This window comes from Mesocricetus auratus, unplaced genomic scaffold (assembly GCF_017639785.1).
Source record: "Mesocricetus auratus isolate SY011 unplaced genomic scaffold, BCM_Maur_2.0 Super-Scaffold_100676, whole genome shotgun sequence".
In the NCBI taxonomy this organism is placed as follows: domain Eukaryota; kingdom Metazoa; phylum Chordata; class Mammalia; order Rodentia; family Cricetidae; genus Mesocricetus; species Mesocricetus auratus.
The window spans coordinates 112,770,432-112,788,676 of record NW_024429266.1 but is presented as its reverse complement, the minus strand read 5'-3'; the positions used below and the strand labels follow the sequence as shown (position 1 = coordinate 112,788,676).

At 46.9% G+C, this 18,245-nt stretch overlaps 1 protein-coding gene and 2 long non-coding RNA genes across 14 annotated transcripts; 1 reads left to right on the top strand and 2 right to left on the bottom strand.

Annotated features, from left to right (window-relative positions):
- Positions 1-1,100: 1,100 nt before the first annotated feature.
- On the bottom strand, positions 1,101-6,784 carry LOC121137059. Of its 12 annotated transcripts, none has more exons than XR_005874269.1 (9): positions 6,625-6,784; positions 5,849-6,119; positions 5,224-5,742; positions 3,807-4,584; positions 3,399-3,479; positions 3,154-3,257; positions 1,936-2,217; positions 1,590-1,762; positions 1,101-1,229 (listed from the first exon to the last, which is right to left on the bottom strand). It is a non-coding gene; the product is annotated as an uncharacterized LOC121137059 (long non-coding RNA). The 12 variants fall into 12 exon arrangements; XR_005874268.1 differs by lacking the exon at positions 3,154-3,257 and having other exon boundaries at positions 1,936-3,101; positions 3,807-3,881; positions 4,298-4,584; XR_005874264.1 differs by having other exon boundaries at positions 3,399-4,584.
- Positions 6,785-7,137: 353 nt separating this feature from the next.
- LOC121137030 lies at positions 7,138-13,603 on the bottom strand. Its single transcript, XM_040738805.1, has 2 exons — positions 13,437-13,603; positions 7,138-11,328 (listed from the first exon to the last, which is right to left on the bottom strand). Exon 2 carries the CDS (start codon positions 11,304-11,306, stop codon positions 7,206-7,208), a length of 4,101 nt encoding a protein of 1,366 aa, XP_040594739.1. The 5' UTR covers positions 11,307-11,328; positions 13,437-13,603; the 3' UTR covers positions 7,138-7,205.
- Positions 11,797-14,821, top strand: LOC121137031. The gene is made up of 2 exons (XR_005874239.1): positions 11,797-12,106; positions 12,769-14,821. It is a non-coding gene; the product is annotated as an uncharacterized LOC121137031 (long non-coding RNA).
- The last annotated feature ends 3,424 nt before the right edge of the window (positions 14,822-18,245 follow it).

The window sequence follows — 18,245 nt, the reverse complement described above, 5'->3', positions numbered from 1 at the left end:
CTTTCTCTGGTATATAAATATATCAAATATGGCGTTGACTATCCTTGTCACCCAGCAATACCACTTTTGGTCATATACCCAAAAGATGCACACCACACCACAGGGGCATTTGGTCAACTGTGTTCATAGCATTATTTGTAATAGTCAGAACCTTAAAAACAACCTAGATGCCCTTAGGATGCATAAAGAAGTTGTGGTACACTTACACAATGGAGCCTATTCAGTGGTAAAAGCAAAGGAAAACAAAACTAAAACCATCTTGAGTATTACAGGCAAATGATGGAAGTAGAAAAAAACATCGTGAGTGAGGACTAATATGGCATATTCACTCATAAGTGGATATTAGATATTAAAGAGAAACTAACCAGCCCACCAGCCCAGAGAAGCTAGGTAGCAAAGAGGACCCTGAAGGGACATACATGGATCTGCCTAGGAAGGGAAATGGAGAAGATCTCCTGAGTAAATTGGGAGCATGGTAGAAAGTGAGAGGGGAGGAGGGAAGGGGACTGAGGAGGAGAACATGACGTAATGGGGTGTTCAGTTTGGGGGAAGGACAGGGCAGGAGAGCAAGAGAGATATGCTATGACAGAGGGAGCCATTGTGGATGAGCAAGAAACCACAGAGATCCACAATTAACCACTGGCCTGAGCTTCTGGAGACCAGTGAAAGAAAGGGAGGAATGGAATGCTAATATGAGCAAAGGGGTCAAACCAGGATGGGAGAAAATCACAGAAACAGCAGACCTGAGCTAGCAGGAGCTCACTGTCTCCACACAGACAGCTGGGAAACCAGCTTAGCACTGATCTAGGGCCCCTCAATGCAGTTGATCGTGGTGTGGCATTGGCAGTAATTGAGGGCCAAAGGCAGTAGGAATAGAATCTATCCCTGTGCATGAACTGGATTTTTGGAGCATAGTCCCAATGGAGACATACCATGCCCAGCCTAGGCACAGCGGTGTGGGCCTTGGTCCAGCCTCAACTTGGTCATGTGACAGACCACATTAGTTGGGATGGGTAAATGTAGGAAGCAGGAGGAGGGGAGGGAGGGTGAACTGGGATTGGTATGGAAACAGAATAAATACAGAAAAAAACAACAAAACCTCATTAAAAAACACAATTTATTTCCAAATTAACAAACATAACTTAATGATATGGGGGTGCTAGTAGAGTTGATGGAGGTGGTCTTCTTCTAGTGCAGGGGCATCTCCACTGGCTTTTGATAGCCCCAAGCTGCAGAGAGCAGAGACATTAGGTGACACAAGTGCTAACAACGCTGGGAACACCTTGTCAGCCCACCTCCTGTATCTGCTGGTCAGTAATAATCATCCCAAAAGCTTGGCTTGCTGGGCTCTGTCATCACTTAGCATCCAGAGAGGACCACCCCAGTGTTCTCAGCAGCATCACCCTGTCTCACTCTCCTGGTTTTCCCATCAGGATGCTCCTGCATGAAGGTCAGGACTTCCAAATGCTACCTGGTCCTTCAGATATCTTTGTACTTCTTTATCACTATGCTTACTTTGGTGGTGGTGGTGGTTGTGGTGTGTGTGTGTGCATGCGAGCGCCCGTGTGTGCGCGTGAAGATACACTCACCTGTAATATGTTTACAGTTGTGTGCTTGTGCATCTGTGTGCTTGTATATATCCACATGTATTCTCCAACCTTTATGTATGTAGCACATGTATTCCCTAAAATGTCAACTCTGAGATGCTGTACACCTTGTGTTTTGGACACAGGCTTGCTCAAGTCCAGCAAGGTTGAAGCACCTGCAGCCAAGAGGGTGGTGTTTGTGGTGGTGCACGACTTTGATCGCAGCACTTGGGAGGCAGAAGCAGGCAAATGTCAGTGAGACAAAGGCCAGTCTGCTCTAGAGAGACAGAGACAGACAGAAAATCCATGTCTCAAAAACATAATAAAACAAAACAAAAAGGACATGCACCTGTCTCCATCTGGGGTAAGAAGCCTCAGCCAGCCTGCTGGTTTTTCCCTCGCTTTCTGGGGAAAGAACTCATATGTCACAACGAAAGCAGGCACTGTATTGTGGACAGACAGGCACGGTCCCAGCCCTCCTGTGCTTCTGAATCTCACACTGGTGTGGATTTCACAGACTTTACTCGCAACCCAGTCATCTCCATTGTGGAGTGCAGGTCCAGGAGCAGCAGTGGGTCTGTGAAATTTGTTCAGGGACATCTGGACAGCCCAGCTCTGAAAGCTATTTTGTCTGTAATCATAAATGGGAAAAAGCAATGAAAGAAGGAAGGACAAAAGCATGTTAGATGGGTTTAGCAGGGCAAGCCTCCCTCCACCCCGTTCTGAAAGCCACCTAACCACCACAATCTTGTCCAGAGCTGAAGCAGGGACTGCAGCAGATCAGGTGCCCTAACAGGGAACAGGTTTAGAGAGGCCACAAGGGGGCAGCAAAACATCAGAGTGTCTCACAGCTTCAAGAGCCAGCTGCATTCTGCCTTTCTCATTGGCACAGGAGGGAGTCTCCATGCCCTCCATGCCTACCTCCTCACTCCTCCCACATGACCAGTAGGAAGTACTTCCTGAACAGCTCCTTAGTGCAGTGCACAGGTGATGACTCAATGCTCAGGCCAATTCCAGATGTGAATCACCTCTGGATGCTCTGGGTTCATGTCTCCATGGGAAAGGCATTCTGATTCACCAGGATATGAGGTTGTGATGGGCTTCCATGGCATTCTTTTCTCAGATATGGGCATTTAGATTTGGGAGTAGGGATTGCTTATTGAACATAGTGTCATTCCTCCTAGACTGGCCTCAAACTCTCTGCTTTGGAAGATGACCTTGACTGCCTGATCCTCTTGTCTCTACCCCCAATATCAGGGAAGCTCCACCTGGTTGTAATTTGTGCTGGGAAAGAACCCAGGACCAAGAATCACTCTGCAGGCTGGACACACTGATCCCTAGTCCTCCTGGTCACATTCTGTTTTTAGAGAGAGATCTTACACTGCCACCAAAGCTAGACTACTGGTCCTTATATAGCCCAGGCTTGCCTTGAGTCTATGACACGTCTACAATCCAAGCCTCCAGAGCCCTGGAATTATTGGCATACTCCTTCACCCTTGCTCTGCCACAAAGTGCCTAGAAAGGGCAAATGGGAGGGAATGAGACCCCAGGCGCGAGGACACTAAACCTTCAAGCAGTGGGGTTGAGGCTCCATCTTCCTACTGTCATCAGCTGCTGCTGTGGACATGCACTGGAGAGTCTTCTGCCTTCCATTCCGGCCCAACCTGAGGGCTGATGATCAGAACGGGGCTTCAAGGATACCTGGCCACACAGGTGATGACCTGGGCGCTGCACACTGACCTGAGTGTCCTTGACATGGCATGGGATGGGGACAGCTTCCTTTACCTCCCTCCCACCCAGGTCCCAACTCACCAGCTTCAGAAGAAAAGTGGTGTCTGGCCACAGTTCTTTCTTTCAGTCTGTCAAAAGACTTTCAGTAGAAAGACAGGTCATCTAGAAATGGTAAAAGAGAAAATGCAGGGTAAATGGTGCAGTCCTGTAATTCCATAGGGGCGATCCAGAACTCCAGATCTTCCTCAGCTACACTGAATCCCCGGATAGGCTGAGATACAGGTGTGACTCAGTTGGGACAGCTCTTGCCCAGCATACAAGAAACCCTGGGTTTGTCCAGAAGACAAAATAAACCAGACTTGGTGGAGAATTACTGGAATCCCTGCATTTGGTACATGGAGATTGAAAGATTCAAAATTTAAGGATATCCACAGCTACATGCGTCATTTAAAAACAAAATCACAAAACCCAATGGGATTAGGTTCTGACCTGAAGCCCCAACACTCAGTTGGCCAGTGGTAGGAGGCCGCCAGTCCTTGGCAGCCTGGACTGCATACAGAAAACCTGTGTCAGCATTCGAGGAGAGGGGGAAAAAAGGTTTCTCATTTGAGGGGACTGATAGTTATGTCACTGTGGGGTTTAAGAGCCAGGAATTTTGGAAATGACAATAAAATCCCAGGAATATAGGGTCTAGACAGTATTGAGGAAAAACAGGTAAGGCAGGATTGCTGAATTGTACATAATGAGTATTGTGTGTCTGTCTGTTCTCACCCTTTGAGTACGTGTGTAGACCAGAAATATTCATCCAGTGCTTTTACACCTTAATTCTCTTGTTTGCTTTTTGAGACAGGGTGTCTCTGTGTATACCTGGCTGTGCCTGAAATCTCTCTGTAGCCCAGAATTCACAGAGATCAGGCTGCCTCCCCCACCCACAGTCCTGGGTTCAAAGGGGACTCCGGGCCCATGGGCATCCACCTTACTTTTCACATGAGGGTCTCACTGATCCCAGGCCAGCAAGCTGCCATTCCTGCTTGTCCTTTCATTCACACAGCTCCCAGCGCCAGTGTCCACATCTCAGACTTCAAATATTCAAAATGTGCATGTCCTTTGTGATGGGCTACACTCAGCCCGGAACTCCCTACACTGGCCCTGAGCTGCTTCTACTTGACAGGGCAGAGGGATTCAGACCTGGAAATTCTGGCTTGGGGAGTTGGAGAAGAAGACGAAGATCCTGCTGCAAGTCATCTTTTCCTACAGAGCGGCCTGCCTGGGACAGAAGAGATCGAGACTAAACCACAAATGCTAGCAGCGTTCCAGTGCACCTAAGGAGGACTGAGTCTGCAGCACCACAGGAAAATAAATCCAGCGTGGACAACACAGAGCACTCAGTCCTCCCCAGTTACAGGGCAAGACTCTGTGTGAACATTACAGCCAACACAAGAAAAGAGTTGGGGCAATACTATTCCTACCAACCAATGTGGACAGAAACAAATGTCAGAAAATAAGATGGAATTGTGCATGTGACATCTTAGCACTACTGTCAGGGAATGAAAGACAATTTCCATCTTGGGTTGTAGACAGAATGGGCTCACTTAGCATACTTCTGTGATACGTTTCTTTTTAAGTGGGTGATTCAAGGTTTCATGTCTGAGTTATAATTTCTGTATCTACTCCAGTCAATGTCAATTTTATGTTTGTATTAGTGATTGCTGTTCATGGCCTTCTTCAGGGAATAATAGTGAGTCTTTTCAGATCCAGATTAAGACAGAGCAGCTTACCTGCATGGAAGTTTTTCATGTATAAGTAGACACAGAGACAGAGATGGAGGCAGAGAAAGTTGAGAGAGAGAGAGAGAGAGAGAGAGAGAGAGAGAGAGAGAGAGAGAGAGAGGAATGAAAAGTCTCACCAGGGGCTCCACATTCCAGTGGTTGGGGGCAGGTGAACAATATAGTTTTGTTACTATTATCAGAATGGCAAGTCAGATCTTCCTCCCATGCATGATAGAGTGCCCTGAGAATTCTTCCTCAGGGGTGTCTGAGCAGCTCATCCTGGTCCAGTGGCTGAGGCCAGAACAGGATCCTGGGGAATCTCCTTTCCCAGGGCTGTAGATGGTGGTTAGGAAAGCATAGGGTTCTGGGGTGCTCGTGCAATCTCAGAGTAGAAGAAGACATTCCTACTCAGATTCGGTTAAAAATGTCTTTCCAATGAACTTAGTGTTGCTCAGAGGACATGTCAGAGAATTTTTTGTGAACCTCTCAGAACAAGATACGGAGAAGCTGGGAAGCACAGATGATGTCCCAGCAAAATGAAGATTCCAGGAACCTTTTCTTCCTGGGTTCAATTTAGGGACACGTGGGATAGACAGACCATCCACGTCAGTCACACAGCCTTCCCTGTTCGTCGAGACATGACAATTTGGGACAGTCTAGGGAGAAAGAGGATACAGGATGTTATCATGCCAGTGTAACTGCAGAGTAAACAGGGATGGTTTCCCGGAAGCTCTCCCACATGACCTGCAAAAGGCTCCTTACCTGTGGGAGAACAATCAACTTGAAATGAGACAGAAATGGAAGCAACCATAGCCTGGCTGAGAGCAGACATGGAATTGCAAGGAGTCAAATAGATAGAGGCAACCACCACGCGGCAGAGAGCACACTGTGGCTGGCACTAGGCGTGGCCTACAGCAGGTTGCTGGCCCCTCTTGAAAGTTTCCGTTTTTCCATGTTCAGGACACCCATCATCCCCTCACGCTGAGGCAAGTGGTGTTGAGTTCGGCATCCAGTTCTCAAAGTGAATGACGGCCTTGAAGAAGCAAGCATGGAGAGGCAGCTAGTGAGTAACTAGAGGGCAGAAGTGGTGGAGAGAGAGGAATCGGCTGCCCCTGAGTCACTCCCCAGATGAGAATTTCCAAGTTTAGCTCTGAGTGGGGTCTGAGGACTCAGAACATTTGCAGGTTTTTGCAAGTGTTTGGCAGGAGGTTGCCCTCTAGAGCATTCTATAGGGCCTCTTGCAGGCCAGATTCTCAACCTGAGAGCCCATCTTGGGGATGATGAGACTGGCTAACTAGGAATACTCTCCCTGGGGGTGAAAAGGGCCACCCCATGGAGAAGATCATGTTCTCTGCCAGGAAACAAGAAGCCAAGGACAGTCATTACCCAGAGTGCAGTCTGTGATGTTTACCCAGGCAGGGGAGAGGGGAAGGGTCTATTGTTCCACAACACAGCCTGGGCCACCTTTGTAACTCTGCCCTGCCCTCTGAACAAGAAAGACCCCATGTAAAGCCTGCCCTTCCCGCCTGGGATTTCACCTGGTGAGAGCTCAGCTGGTGTGGACAGCTGTTCTTCCTCTGCAGGAGCAGCCTGTGGACACACTGCTCCTGGACGTCTGGCCTCGCTCTCCTGCGGGATTGTCCACACCTCAGCCAGGCCGATCCCCAACCCGTGGCTCACAAGCCACGGAGCTGGGCCTTGACCATCTTCAGTACTACAAAGCAGAAAGAAAGAGGAAGCAGACACTTAGTAACTTTGGCACACATAGAACTTACTGTGCTGACGATGCAGCACCTAAGCATCCCTCTGCCTGCTTTGATCAGCATCTCTGCTGTCCAATTCTACCTCAACAAGCCTGAGGTCACACTGGAGGGCATCCTCTGGGGTTGGTCTTTCTGAAGGAACAGGTTCTTAAGTTCACAAGTGTGCCACAATAGAGGATCTCACACTCACTTGGGATCAGAGTAGAGATTGGTTGGGGGACTGGAGGAGTCTGGTGTGTGTGGGGGGGTTGCAGGAGGGGAGGAGAGGGATATGTGATTGACATGAGAAACAAGCTTGTTTCCTACTTAAATAAAAATAAAGGAAAACAAAACAAGTGGGCCACAAGTGGGCATAGTCATCGTCTGTCACAAAGGACAGGAGGCAAAGAATGAGTAAAATAAAGTAAGTGGCCCCACCTGATTCTGTGGGTGACTCCAGGATCCCGTTTCTTTGGAGCCAGGTTCTGACAGGCATCGTGGCTTCTCCTGGCAGGTGGCAAACAGAAGCACACGTGTCTGAGGCAGTTCACCATTGTTTTCTTGAACCCCTTCCACCTGTGGCGCCTCCGGATTGGGGAGGAAGCCTGGCCGGCAACCTCAGGCTGGCCGTGGGTGATGGCCTCCTCCTCTGTGATGCTGTCATCCTGAGTCTTATGCCCTGCCTGGGTCCTCCTCACTTCCAGGGAGACATTTGCTTCCCGATGCATGTCCTCCTCCTCCATTATATTCTTTTCCTCTATGATGGCCTCAGTGTGAGCCATGGTCTCTCCATCGACCATGGTGGTTTCTTCTGTGATGGTCTTATCATGAGTATTGGTCACTTCTGGTGTGAGAGCCTCTTCCTGGGGTATGGTTGTTTCGTGTATGATGGTACCTTCCTCATTCATGGCCTCTTCCTGTGTGATAGTCATTTCCTCACTAATTTCTTCTTGTATCCTGGAGTCTCCCTGCCTGGTATCCCCAGAGGAGAGGCCTTTGGAAGTTACACTCTGAGCTGTGTCTCTGGAGCTGCAGAGTTCCTCTTGATAACTCCAGGAAGATACACTGCCTGTGTTACATGTGGTCTCCTTGTCGTCTGGGCAATAAGAATCATTGAACATTAAGAACAGTGATGGGCAGACACTGTCAATCAGGCTGACATGTGACCCGATCTTTGACTCAGAGGAACTCTCTCTCATTACCACGCTACTGCGTGTAAGGTCAAGAGAACGGGGCCTGTTCGGGAAGACTAGGTGTGGAGGTTGGGGCCTGTCTGACAGGTGGCATAGGGTGGCAGGCATGCTATGCCTTGTGCCACCCTGCCTGGCATTGTTCTCATGCTCTGTCTCCTGAAGACTGCATGACATGGTGAAGGCCAGGGGAGCAGGCTCAGTAGCTCTCCTTAGAGGCACAGGGAAGGTGTGATGATCTCCCAGGTTGAGGACAAGGCCTGGCTGCCTGGGTTTCACCGGCTGATGGCAGCTATCTCCCACAGAGGACTCGTGTTTGAGAATCAGGTAAGTGGCCATCAGCTGGTTGTCCTTTTGTTCTCTGAGACAATCAGTGTTTTCCTCAGACTTATACCCCATGACCGTCATGCTGCTGACAATGCTGGTGGGTGTCAGGGTGCCTGGGAGTCTCTGTGTGGAAGGAGGCAAAAGGGCAATGGTGTCCCTGATCATGGGGCACGCCATGATTTGTTCAATGTTGGCCCTCCTGCCTGGGTCCTTCATCAGTAGTTGGGTGATGACTATGGAAATATCGGTGGAAATGTGCTGAGGTATTCTGACACCTTCAGGAGACCTGGCACAGAAGGGAAAGCGCCCAACCACCATGAGGAAGAGGAGAACTCCCAAACTCCATATATCAGCTCTGAAACCATCATAGGCTTCACCTGAGAAGACTTCTGGAGCACAGTAGAGCGGGGTACCACAGGAATCTGTCATCAGGTCCCCTGGGGGCACCTTTGCTGCAAGGCCAAAATCGCAAAGTTTTGCGTTCCCCATACAGTCAAGCAGTATGTTATTGGCCTTAATGTCCCTATGGACGATCTGGTTGTTGTGGCAGTATTGAACTGCAAGGAGAATCTGGGTAAATAGCCTCCGTGCCTCGCTCTCAATTAAGCACCTCTGTTGCATAATGTGTCCAAAAAGATCTCCTTGTGATGCGTGCTCCATCACTAAGAAGGTGGTATCTCTTGATTGGAACACGTTCAGCAATTCGATTATGTGCGGGTGTTTGAGAGATTTCATTATGTTGATTTCAGTAGCAACAACTGAGGCGTACTCCTCATTTCTGATCATTTTTACAGCCACATGGGTTACAGTAGGAACGTGGATGGCCAGCTTAACCTTCGAAAATTGTCCCTGGCCCACGGTCTTCAGCATCTTATAATCAGGCATGAAGGAATCCTCAGAGGAGCAGCAGGCCGGTCGCCACCAGGTTCTATGAGTGACTCCACAATCCGGTTTCTTTGGAGCCAGGTTCTGACAGGCATCGTGGCTTCTCCTGGCAGGTGGCAAACAGAAGCACACGTGTCTGAGGCAGTTCACCATTGTTTTCTTGAACCCCTTCCACCTGTGGCGCCTCCGGATTGGGGAGGAAGCCTGGCCGGCAACCTCAGGCTGGCCGTGGGTGATGGCCTCCTCCTCTGTGATGCTGTCATCCTGAGTCTTATGCCCTGCCTGGGTCCTCCTCAATTCCAGGGAGACATTTGCTTCCCGATGCATGTCCTCCTCCTCCATTATATTCTTTTCCTCTATGATGGCCTCAGTGTGAGCCATGGTCTCTCCATCGACCATGGTGGTTTCTTCTGTGATGGTCTCATCATGAGTATTGGTCACTTCTGGTGTGAGAGCCTCTTCCTGGGGTATGGTTGTTTCGTGTATGATGGTACCTTCCTCATTCATGGCCTCTTCCTGTGTGATAGTCATTTCCTCACTAATTTCTTCTTGTATCCTGGAGTCTCCCTGCCTGGTATCCCCAGAGGAGGGGCCTTTGGAAGTTACACTCTGAGCTGTGTCTCTGGAGCTGCAGAGTTCCTCTTGATAACTCCAGGAAGATACACTGCCTGTGTTACATGTGGTCTCCTTGTCGTCTGGTGAACAAGAATCATTGAACATTAAGAACAGTGATGGGCAGACACTGTCATTGGGGCTGACATGTGACCCGATCTTTGACTCAGAGGAACTCTCGCTCATTACCACGCTACTGCGTGTAAGGTCAAGAGAACGGGGCCTGTTCGGGAAGACTAGGTGTGGAGGTTGGGGCCTGTCTGACAGGTGGCATAGGGTGGCAGGCATGCTATGCCTTTTGCCACCCTGCCTGGCATTGTTCTCATGCTCTGTCTCCTGAAGACTGCATGACATGGTGAAGGCCAGGGCAGCAGGCTCAGTAGCTCTCCTTAGAGGCACAGGGAAGGTGTGATGATCTCCCAGGTTGAGGACAAGGCCTGACTGCCTGGGTTTCACCGGCTGATGGCAGCTATCTCCCACAGAGGACTCGTGTTTGAGAATCAGGTAAGTGGCCATCAGCTGGTTGTCCTTTTGTTCTCTGAGACAATCAGCGTTTTCCTCAGACTTATACCCCATGACCGTCATGCTGCTGACAATGCTGGTGGGTGTCAGGGTGCCTGGGAGTCTCTGTGTGGAAGGAGGCAAACGTGCAAGGGTGTCTGTGATCATGGAGCACCTCATGATTTGATCAATGCTGGGCCTGCTGCCTGGGTTGATCATCAGTAATCGTATGATGACTATGAAAATATCGTTGGAAATATGCTCAGGTATGCTGTATTTTGAGTTGAGGATCTGATGCCTCAGACCTGCAGGAGACCTGGCCCAGAAGGGAAAGCGCCCAACCACCATGAGGAAGAGGAGAACTCCCAAACTCCATATATCAGCTCTGAAACCATCATAGGCTTCGCCAACAAAAAGTTCTGGTGCACAGTAGAGAGGGGTACCACAGTAATCTGTCAGCAGGTGCCCTGGGGGCACTTTTGCTGCAAGGCCAAAATCGCAAAGTTTTGCGTTGCCCATCCAGTCAAGCAGTATGTTATCAGCTTTAATGTCCCTATGGGCAATCTGGTTGTTGTGGCAATACTCAACTGCAAGGACAATCTGGGTAAATAGCCTCCGTGCCTCGCTCTCATGTAAGCACCTCCGTTCCATAATGTATCGATAAAGATCTCCCTGTGATGCGTGCTCCATCACTAAGAAGGTGGTGTCTCTTGATTGGAACACGTGGAACAATTCGATTATGTGCGGGTGTTTGAGAGATTTCATGATGTTTATTTCACTAGCAACAACTGAAGCGTACTCCTTCTCATTTCTGATCATTTTTACAGCCACATGGGTTACAGTAGGAACGTGGATGGCCAGCTTAACCTTGGAAAATTGTCCCTGGCCCACGGTCTTCAGCATCTTATATTCAGGCATGAAGGATTCCTCAGAGGAGCAGCAGGCCTCCCTGCCCTGCTCCATGGTCGCGTCCTCGGTGATATGGCTAGAACCGAATTGACAAGGGGGAAGTTTAAAGAAACTGTTCAAATCAGGCCCAGGAGAATGTCCATAGCAACACATTCCTATGCCCTTAAGATGACACTCAGAGACATTGCAGGCAACCTAAGCAGGTACTTAACGCTCACAAGAGAAGAAAGCATCTTCTACAGCAGTGGACAGTAGAATATGACACCAATGGGGTATGCAGGAACCATCCAGCAACTCAGAGAATAAAACAAAGGTCACAGAAACTAAGAGATGCTCATTGCGGAGGATCATGATCCTCTTTCTGTAACCAATACTGACAGAGATGAGGTTCTAGTAAAACCAGAAGGGAGAGCAGTTGCAAAGACAACAGACACTTGAAAACCCAGAGTGTCCATGTGGGGAAATGGCTCAGGAGAATTCACTCAGAGAACAGGCAGCCACTGACTATATCGGGATGTTGTGACAAAACGCTGTGTTTCTTCGAACCCCAGGGCCTGGAGTAACATCTATGGGGGGTTAAAGATGACGTCATTCAACACATGATACTCATGAGACCTGAGACTTCTCACCAAAGCCCAGGATCCCAGAGGCAGTAGCCTGATATACTCAAATGGTCAAGAAAATATTTGTCTGCCAGAACCCTAAGACAACGTGTGGGAGATGGAGCCATATTCTGGCACCCTAGGCCCTTCCTCTCTCAAACAAAAATCTTTAGTTATGTCACTGAAATACAACAGAAATTGGTTCCTTGTGTATCTAGACATTCGCAAGATAAGATCAAGTACCTGAGGACTGTGAGTATAACAGAACTGCATTCTAATTAGAATTGGTTTGTATTTTCACATGATCAAGGAAAAGCATGAACTCAGTCTATGAAGCCTTTTCTTAAAGGCCACATGTTCTTCTGTGTGACAATCTCTAGTGCTCCTGAGTGCCCATTTGTTAATAGAGTTCTCTTAGGATTGAAGTTTTTAACAGGGACTTTGCAGGACACAGGCACATGTGTGCACACACACACACTCACACACAAACACACACACACACACACACACACACCCTGCAATCAGACATGATCCAACTAGCTGTGGCCATCCTAAGGAGAGTCGTCCTTCAGGGTCAGCTGATGCATCTTGTATAGGAGCTCAATGGAAAACCCAGCAACCTAGAGTCTGTTGTTCATCAAAATAACCTTGGATCAGAGCATGGAGACAACAGCCGTTGATAGGAATTAGCTACAGACAGGATGGGGAAGTCAGGAATACGGATAAGGGGATGTAACAGAAGGAGCATGGGGCTTCTTAGCGATTTAGGGTCATTTGGTGTGGGGTGAGTGGAGAGACACTTTACTTGTTGGGTATCTGTCCAAATAGGAAGGTTAGCTGATTGCTACTTAGCCTCTAAGAGTTTGCAGGCTCTCTTTACACTTTCACTTACTGTGTTCTTGAATTCTTTTCAGTTGCCCTGTTCCATATATTTCATCGAAAGAAGAGGATCTGACTATTTTCTCTGCCCTTGCCAATCATGACCTTGAACTGCCAGGAAGATCCCAAGATAACCACCTAGCTTGAGGCTTTCTGTCAAAGCACAGACACATTGGTGCCCTTCCCTAAGAGACCATCCATTGTGGCCTGTCAGTCCTCTCAACAGTACACATGACTTGGCCTGTACTCAGAAAGTGGCTGAATTAAAAAGGGAAACACTAGGGACTTGGAAGGGGGCAGTGAGATCACGGGAATGTGGTCCAAGTTTTTGTACATGTATGGAAATGCCCCATGAGAATCTTGTTCAATTAATATAGACTGATATTTTTAAATGGCAAAAGAAGAGATAAGTCCAGATAAAATGACACATTAAAATAGAGTAAATTCAGTCGGACTTTGGTGGCACACCCCTTAAGTCCCAGCAAATGCGAGGCATGGACAGGTGAATCTCTGTGAGTTTGTGCCATCGTGGTCTACACATGAGTTCCAGGACAGCCTCCAAAACCCTGTCTCGAAAAATCAAAACATAACACGTAGAGTAAATTCTAATACCCCAAACCAAAGAAGAAGGACTGGAGATTTAGTTTAAATTCAGGGAAACAAAATCTCTAAACCCGGTATCTGTGAACTAGAGGCCACTCACTGTGTTCAGATTCACCAATTCACCACTATCCAAGTACAAGTAGCTCACTGATAAGTGAATCTCAATAGTCTCCAACCAGCTAACAGCTTCTGAACTGTAAGGACTGGAGTCAGCCTCAGCCAGAGCTGTTAGTGCAGAGGATTCTGTCATTGTGAGGTCACAGCAAGAAATGGACCAATGGCAGCTCAGCACACCTTGTTGGTTTCTTTACCTTCTGTCACCAAGGACAGGAAAGCTATTCTGTTCAGTGTGGCAGTAGGAGCCTGATGACACTGGCTACATTCAAATGGCTGTCCCCAATGTGCCCAATGAGCCTCTACTTCCTGTAAAGCCACTTTCCTGGGTCCACCAGTTTTCCCAAATGATGTCACCTGGTGGGGACTGCGTCCAAACACTTGATTCTTTGTGGGACATTGACATCCAACCTTAACCAGGATGTGTTTCACTTTTATAATGAAACAGAATCATAAGAATGACAAAGGGCCCCGCAACATTGGCCCTCCCTTGGTTATGGATTCTGACATGCTCAGGGTAGTAGGGGCATAGTGTTTTGCTTTTCTCTTGGACCTACCACCCTAGGACAAGGATGTAATAACTCAGCATGTCTACACTCAAAAGTTTTCAGGTTATTTTTCTCTAAAGACTGATTCCTGGGCTCTATAGGATGACTGCATTGGGATGTGGTGACAAAATACTGTGTTCCATTGCACCCTAGGGCCTGGAACAAACATCTGTGGGGGTTAAAGATGACAGCATTCATCACATGGTCTCCAGTAGGCCTGAGACTTCTCACCAAAGCCCAGGATCCCAGAGGCAGGAGCCTGGCATGTTCAAAATGGTCAAGAAAATACTTGTCTGCAAGAGCCCTAAGACAACCCATGTGGGAGATGCAGGCATATCCTGGCACCCTAGGTTCTATGATGGCTCAACATACCTCACTCACACACATGTGTCCCCAAGGACATGAAGGCTGGTCTGGTCAGTGGGGCAGAATGGCCCAAGGAGGCTGTTTGCATTCAGTTAGCTTCTCTATACCTCCCATGACCCTCGTCCTCATTCTAGGTTTGATTTCTCACATTTTCCATAAGTTCAAAAACAGTGAAGTCCAATGCTAGGGATCAATATTCAAACACAGGATCATTCCTTGGACATTTAACATCTAAACTTTAATACACACCCTCTCAAGGTTAATACTTCTAGGTGGAATAATTGAAGTATCATAGTCTACAGATGTTGTCCTTTACTGGTTTATGGATTCTGTGTATCTGCGGCTGTGATAAAACCTCATGACAACAAACAATTTTAGGAAGATTTATTCCACTTTCACTTCCCAAATATAAGCTATCACAAGTACAGTGCTGTGATTAAAGGTGTTTGCTACCAAACTCGACTAATTCTATGTGTTTGTTTTGTTGAACCAGGATCTATGTCGTCCAGAATGACCTGGAAGGTGATACGTAACTCAGGCTGGCCTTGAATTTATGATCCAATGATTGACATTAAGCCATAGGTCTAGTTGTTTATTCTTTGACTCCATGTCTCCTATAACCCAGACTGGCCTGTTACTGGAAATGTTTAGGAACGGTTGGGCTGCAAGTTCTGATCCTCCTCCTTCTACTTAGAAGGGCAGATCAGAAGTTCAAGTCCTAAGGAGTTGAATGATGGTGTCCATGTGTTAGGATTTCAGCTATGAGCTGCCATGCTCAGCTTGGTAACTTTTCCTTTTATCATTAGCTTATGATAAGTTTGTTTATTTATGTGTGTATATTCATGTTATGGTGTACAAAAGAAGTTAGAGGCCAACATGAAGGAGCCTATCCTTACCTCTACAATGTCAGCCTATGGTTCTGAACTCACCATGCCACACTTGGCAGCAAGCACCTTCACACACTGAGCCATCAGGCTGACCTCAGGTAGAACTTCCAAGTTTCTTGCATAAAGTGAGTGTGGTGATACATGTACCTGTTCCTGCCACTCAAGAGACAGTGTGCTGCTACTTAGTGTGGACTGAAACTGAAGCCCTCTTGCTTGAACCTCTTGAGTGGTAGGTTATTTGCCTTATTATTTGACCTATATACTTCTTTTTGAAGTTTTTTTTTTAATTTAAATTAGAAACAAGGTTGCGTCACATGTCAATTCCAGTTCCCTCTGCCTTTCCCTCCCTTCCTCCCAGGCCCTCCCACCAACTGCTCCAATATCTCCTCATTTCCCCAGGGAGGGTGAGGCCCTCCATGAGTGTGTCCATAGTCTGTCATTTCATCCAGGGCAGGGCCTAGACCCTCACCCAAGAGTCCAGGGTGAGAGTGCATCTCTCATTGTTGGATGGGAGCCCAAAGTCCATTTGTATACCCGGGATAAATACTGATCTACCACCCAAGGCCCAATAGATTACCTAGGCCTCCTCACTGACACTCACATTCAGGGGGTCTTGATCCGTCCCATACTGGATTCCCAGGCATCAGTCTGGGATTCAAGAGCTAACCCTTGTCACATCAGCTGTTTCTGGGGGTTAAAACAGCCCAGTCTTAACCCCTTTAGTCATCAGTCCTCCCTCTCTGTCACTGGATTTCTTGAGTTCAGCTCAGTGCTTAGCCATGTGAGTCTGCCTCTGCTTCCATCAGCCACTGAATGAAGGTTCTGTTTCCAAGACTCTCTAGCCATGGGATTGCAGGCTGGCACTCCCCAGATCTATGTCTAAAATCCATATATGAGAGAGTTCTTGCGATACAGGTCTTTCACTTGTTTGGTTAGCGTTTCCCCAAGGTATTTTATGTTTTTTGTGGCTATTGTAAAGGGTGATGTTTCTCTGATTTCTTTCTCAGCCCTTTTATCATCTCTATAAAGTAGGGCTACTGATTTTCTTGAGTTGATCTTGTAGCCTGCCACTTTGTTGAAGGTGTTAATCAGCTGTAAGAGTTCCCTGGTAGAGTTCTTTGGGTCATTTATGTAAACTATCATATCATCTGCAAATAGTGAAAGTTTGACCTCTTCCTTTCCAATTTGTATCCCCTTGATCTCCTTTTGTTGTCTTATGGCTCTAGCTAGAACTTCAAGTACAATATTAAAAAGGTATGGAGAGAGTGGACAGCCTTGTCTTGTTCCTGATTTTAGTGGAATTGCCTTGAGTTTCTGTCCATTTAGTTTGATGTTGGCTGTTGGTTTGCTGTATATAGCTTTTATCATGTTTATGTATGTTCCTGTTATCCCAGATCTCTCCAAGACCTACATCATGAAGGTGTGTTGGATTTTGTCAAAGGTTTTTTCTGCATCTAGTGAGATGATCATGTGATTTTTGTTTTTCAGCCTGTTTATATGGTGGATTACACTGATGGATTTTCATATGTTGAATCATCCCTGCATCCCTGGGATGAAACCTACTTGATCGTGGTGAATGATTGATTGATGTGTTCTTGGATCCAATTTGTGTTGGGGAAGTCCTGTGTATATGTCAATAAAGCATTGTTGGCCAATAGGGAAGCAAGATAGGTGGGACTAGGAGTCCAGGAGGACTCTGGGTAGGAGAAACACAGGGAGTCAAGATGTAGCTGTGTTAGGAGTAAGAAGTTTGGAACTATTTTCGGGTAAGAGAAATACTTAGATTAACAATTATGTGGTAAATACTTAAGTCAGAGCTAGCCAGTAAGAAACAAGCAAGGCCAACAGCGTCATAATTAATATAGCCTCCTGTGTGTTCATTTGGGCCTGATGCGGCTCTGGAACCAGGCTTGCGGGAAGGTTCCTCTTTACATAATGGTGTCAGAAGTGGGATGATGAATTTCCACGTAGAATGACAAAAGCTTTAAAGACATTTTAGAAACAGAAGAATGGAGAGAAGCACAGATTTTTGGTAGCAGCATTTTCTCAGGTGGGCTCTATTTTGCTAGCGACAAGCAGAGACTCACGTGGCTTACTTAAGGGAGTCTTCCTGACTCAGCATAAAAAAAAAAAAACAAGGCTCTGCTAACAATTCAAAGGAGTATATGTACAGCTGGAAGTGGCAGAGACCACATCTCCAAGCCGGCAGCTTTTGCTGGATCTCAGCATAGACTGAGGCAGTGGGCTGGAATCACGCTTACACCCGCCATCTTGGAAAAACTGCAGTTTAAACTGCTGTGGTTTTAACAGATAAGACACGCGGCCAGAAAAACATAAAGATTTACAATAAAGTCAGTCTTGGATGAAGAAAAACCTCTAAAGGTTTAGAGTGTGTTTAAAAATATACATAAGATTGAGAGAGACGAAGAAAAACGGCATAGTGGCAAATAAAAGTAGAGAAGCTGGCTGTGGTGGCGCACGCAGCTAGGATTTGCTGCAGAGGCAGAGGCAGGCTGATTTCCAAAGAGAAACCCTGTCTCAGAGAAAAATAAATAAAAGTAAAAGAAATAGAATAATAATAATAGATAAATAAATAAGCCACGTAAACATGGAAAATACACAGAGAGTCTGGATACTGTATGCTATTGTGTTTTTCAGTTTTTTGATTGCTAAGGAAGGAACAACTGCTAAAGTACACTTGATTACAAATGCTGCTGAATTAATTCAACTTATATCTTTTGAAAATGCCTTGACTTCAAAATTTAAGTATAAGGATGTGTTACTTGGGAAAGGAGTTTTTGTTTATGTTTCTACAGAAAATGAAAAGCTGAGGATTCCTTCCAGGCTTCTGTGGTTTGATGAACCAAGACCCCTGGAAGCAGTGGACCAGGTGTTCCAACAATTGAAACAGCTAAGATGATGCAGTCTTACAGACCCCGAAAATACGGACTTATACAGGTTTCTGAGTTTTGTCATGATCCCCATGGTATGAAC

Coding starts and splice junctions, on each gene's coding strand:
- LOC121137030 (XM_040738805.1), bottom strand. CDS start 11,306: ATGGAGCAGGGCAGGGAGGCCTGCTGCTCCTCTGAGGAATCCTTCATG.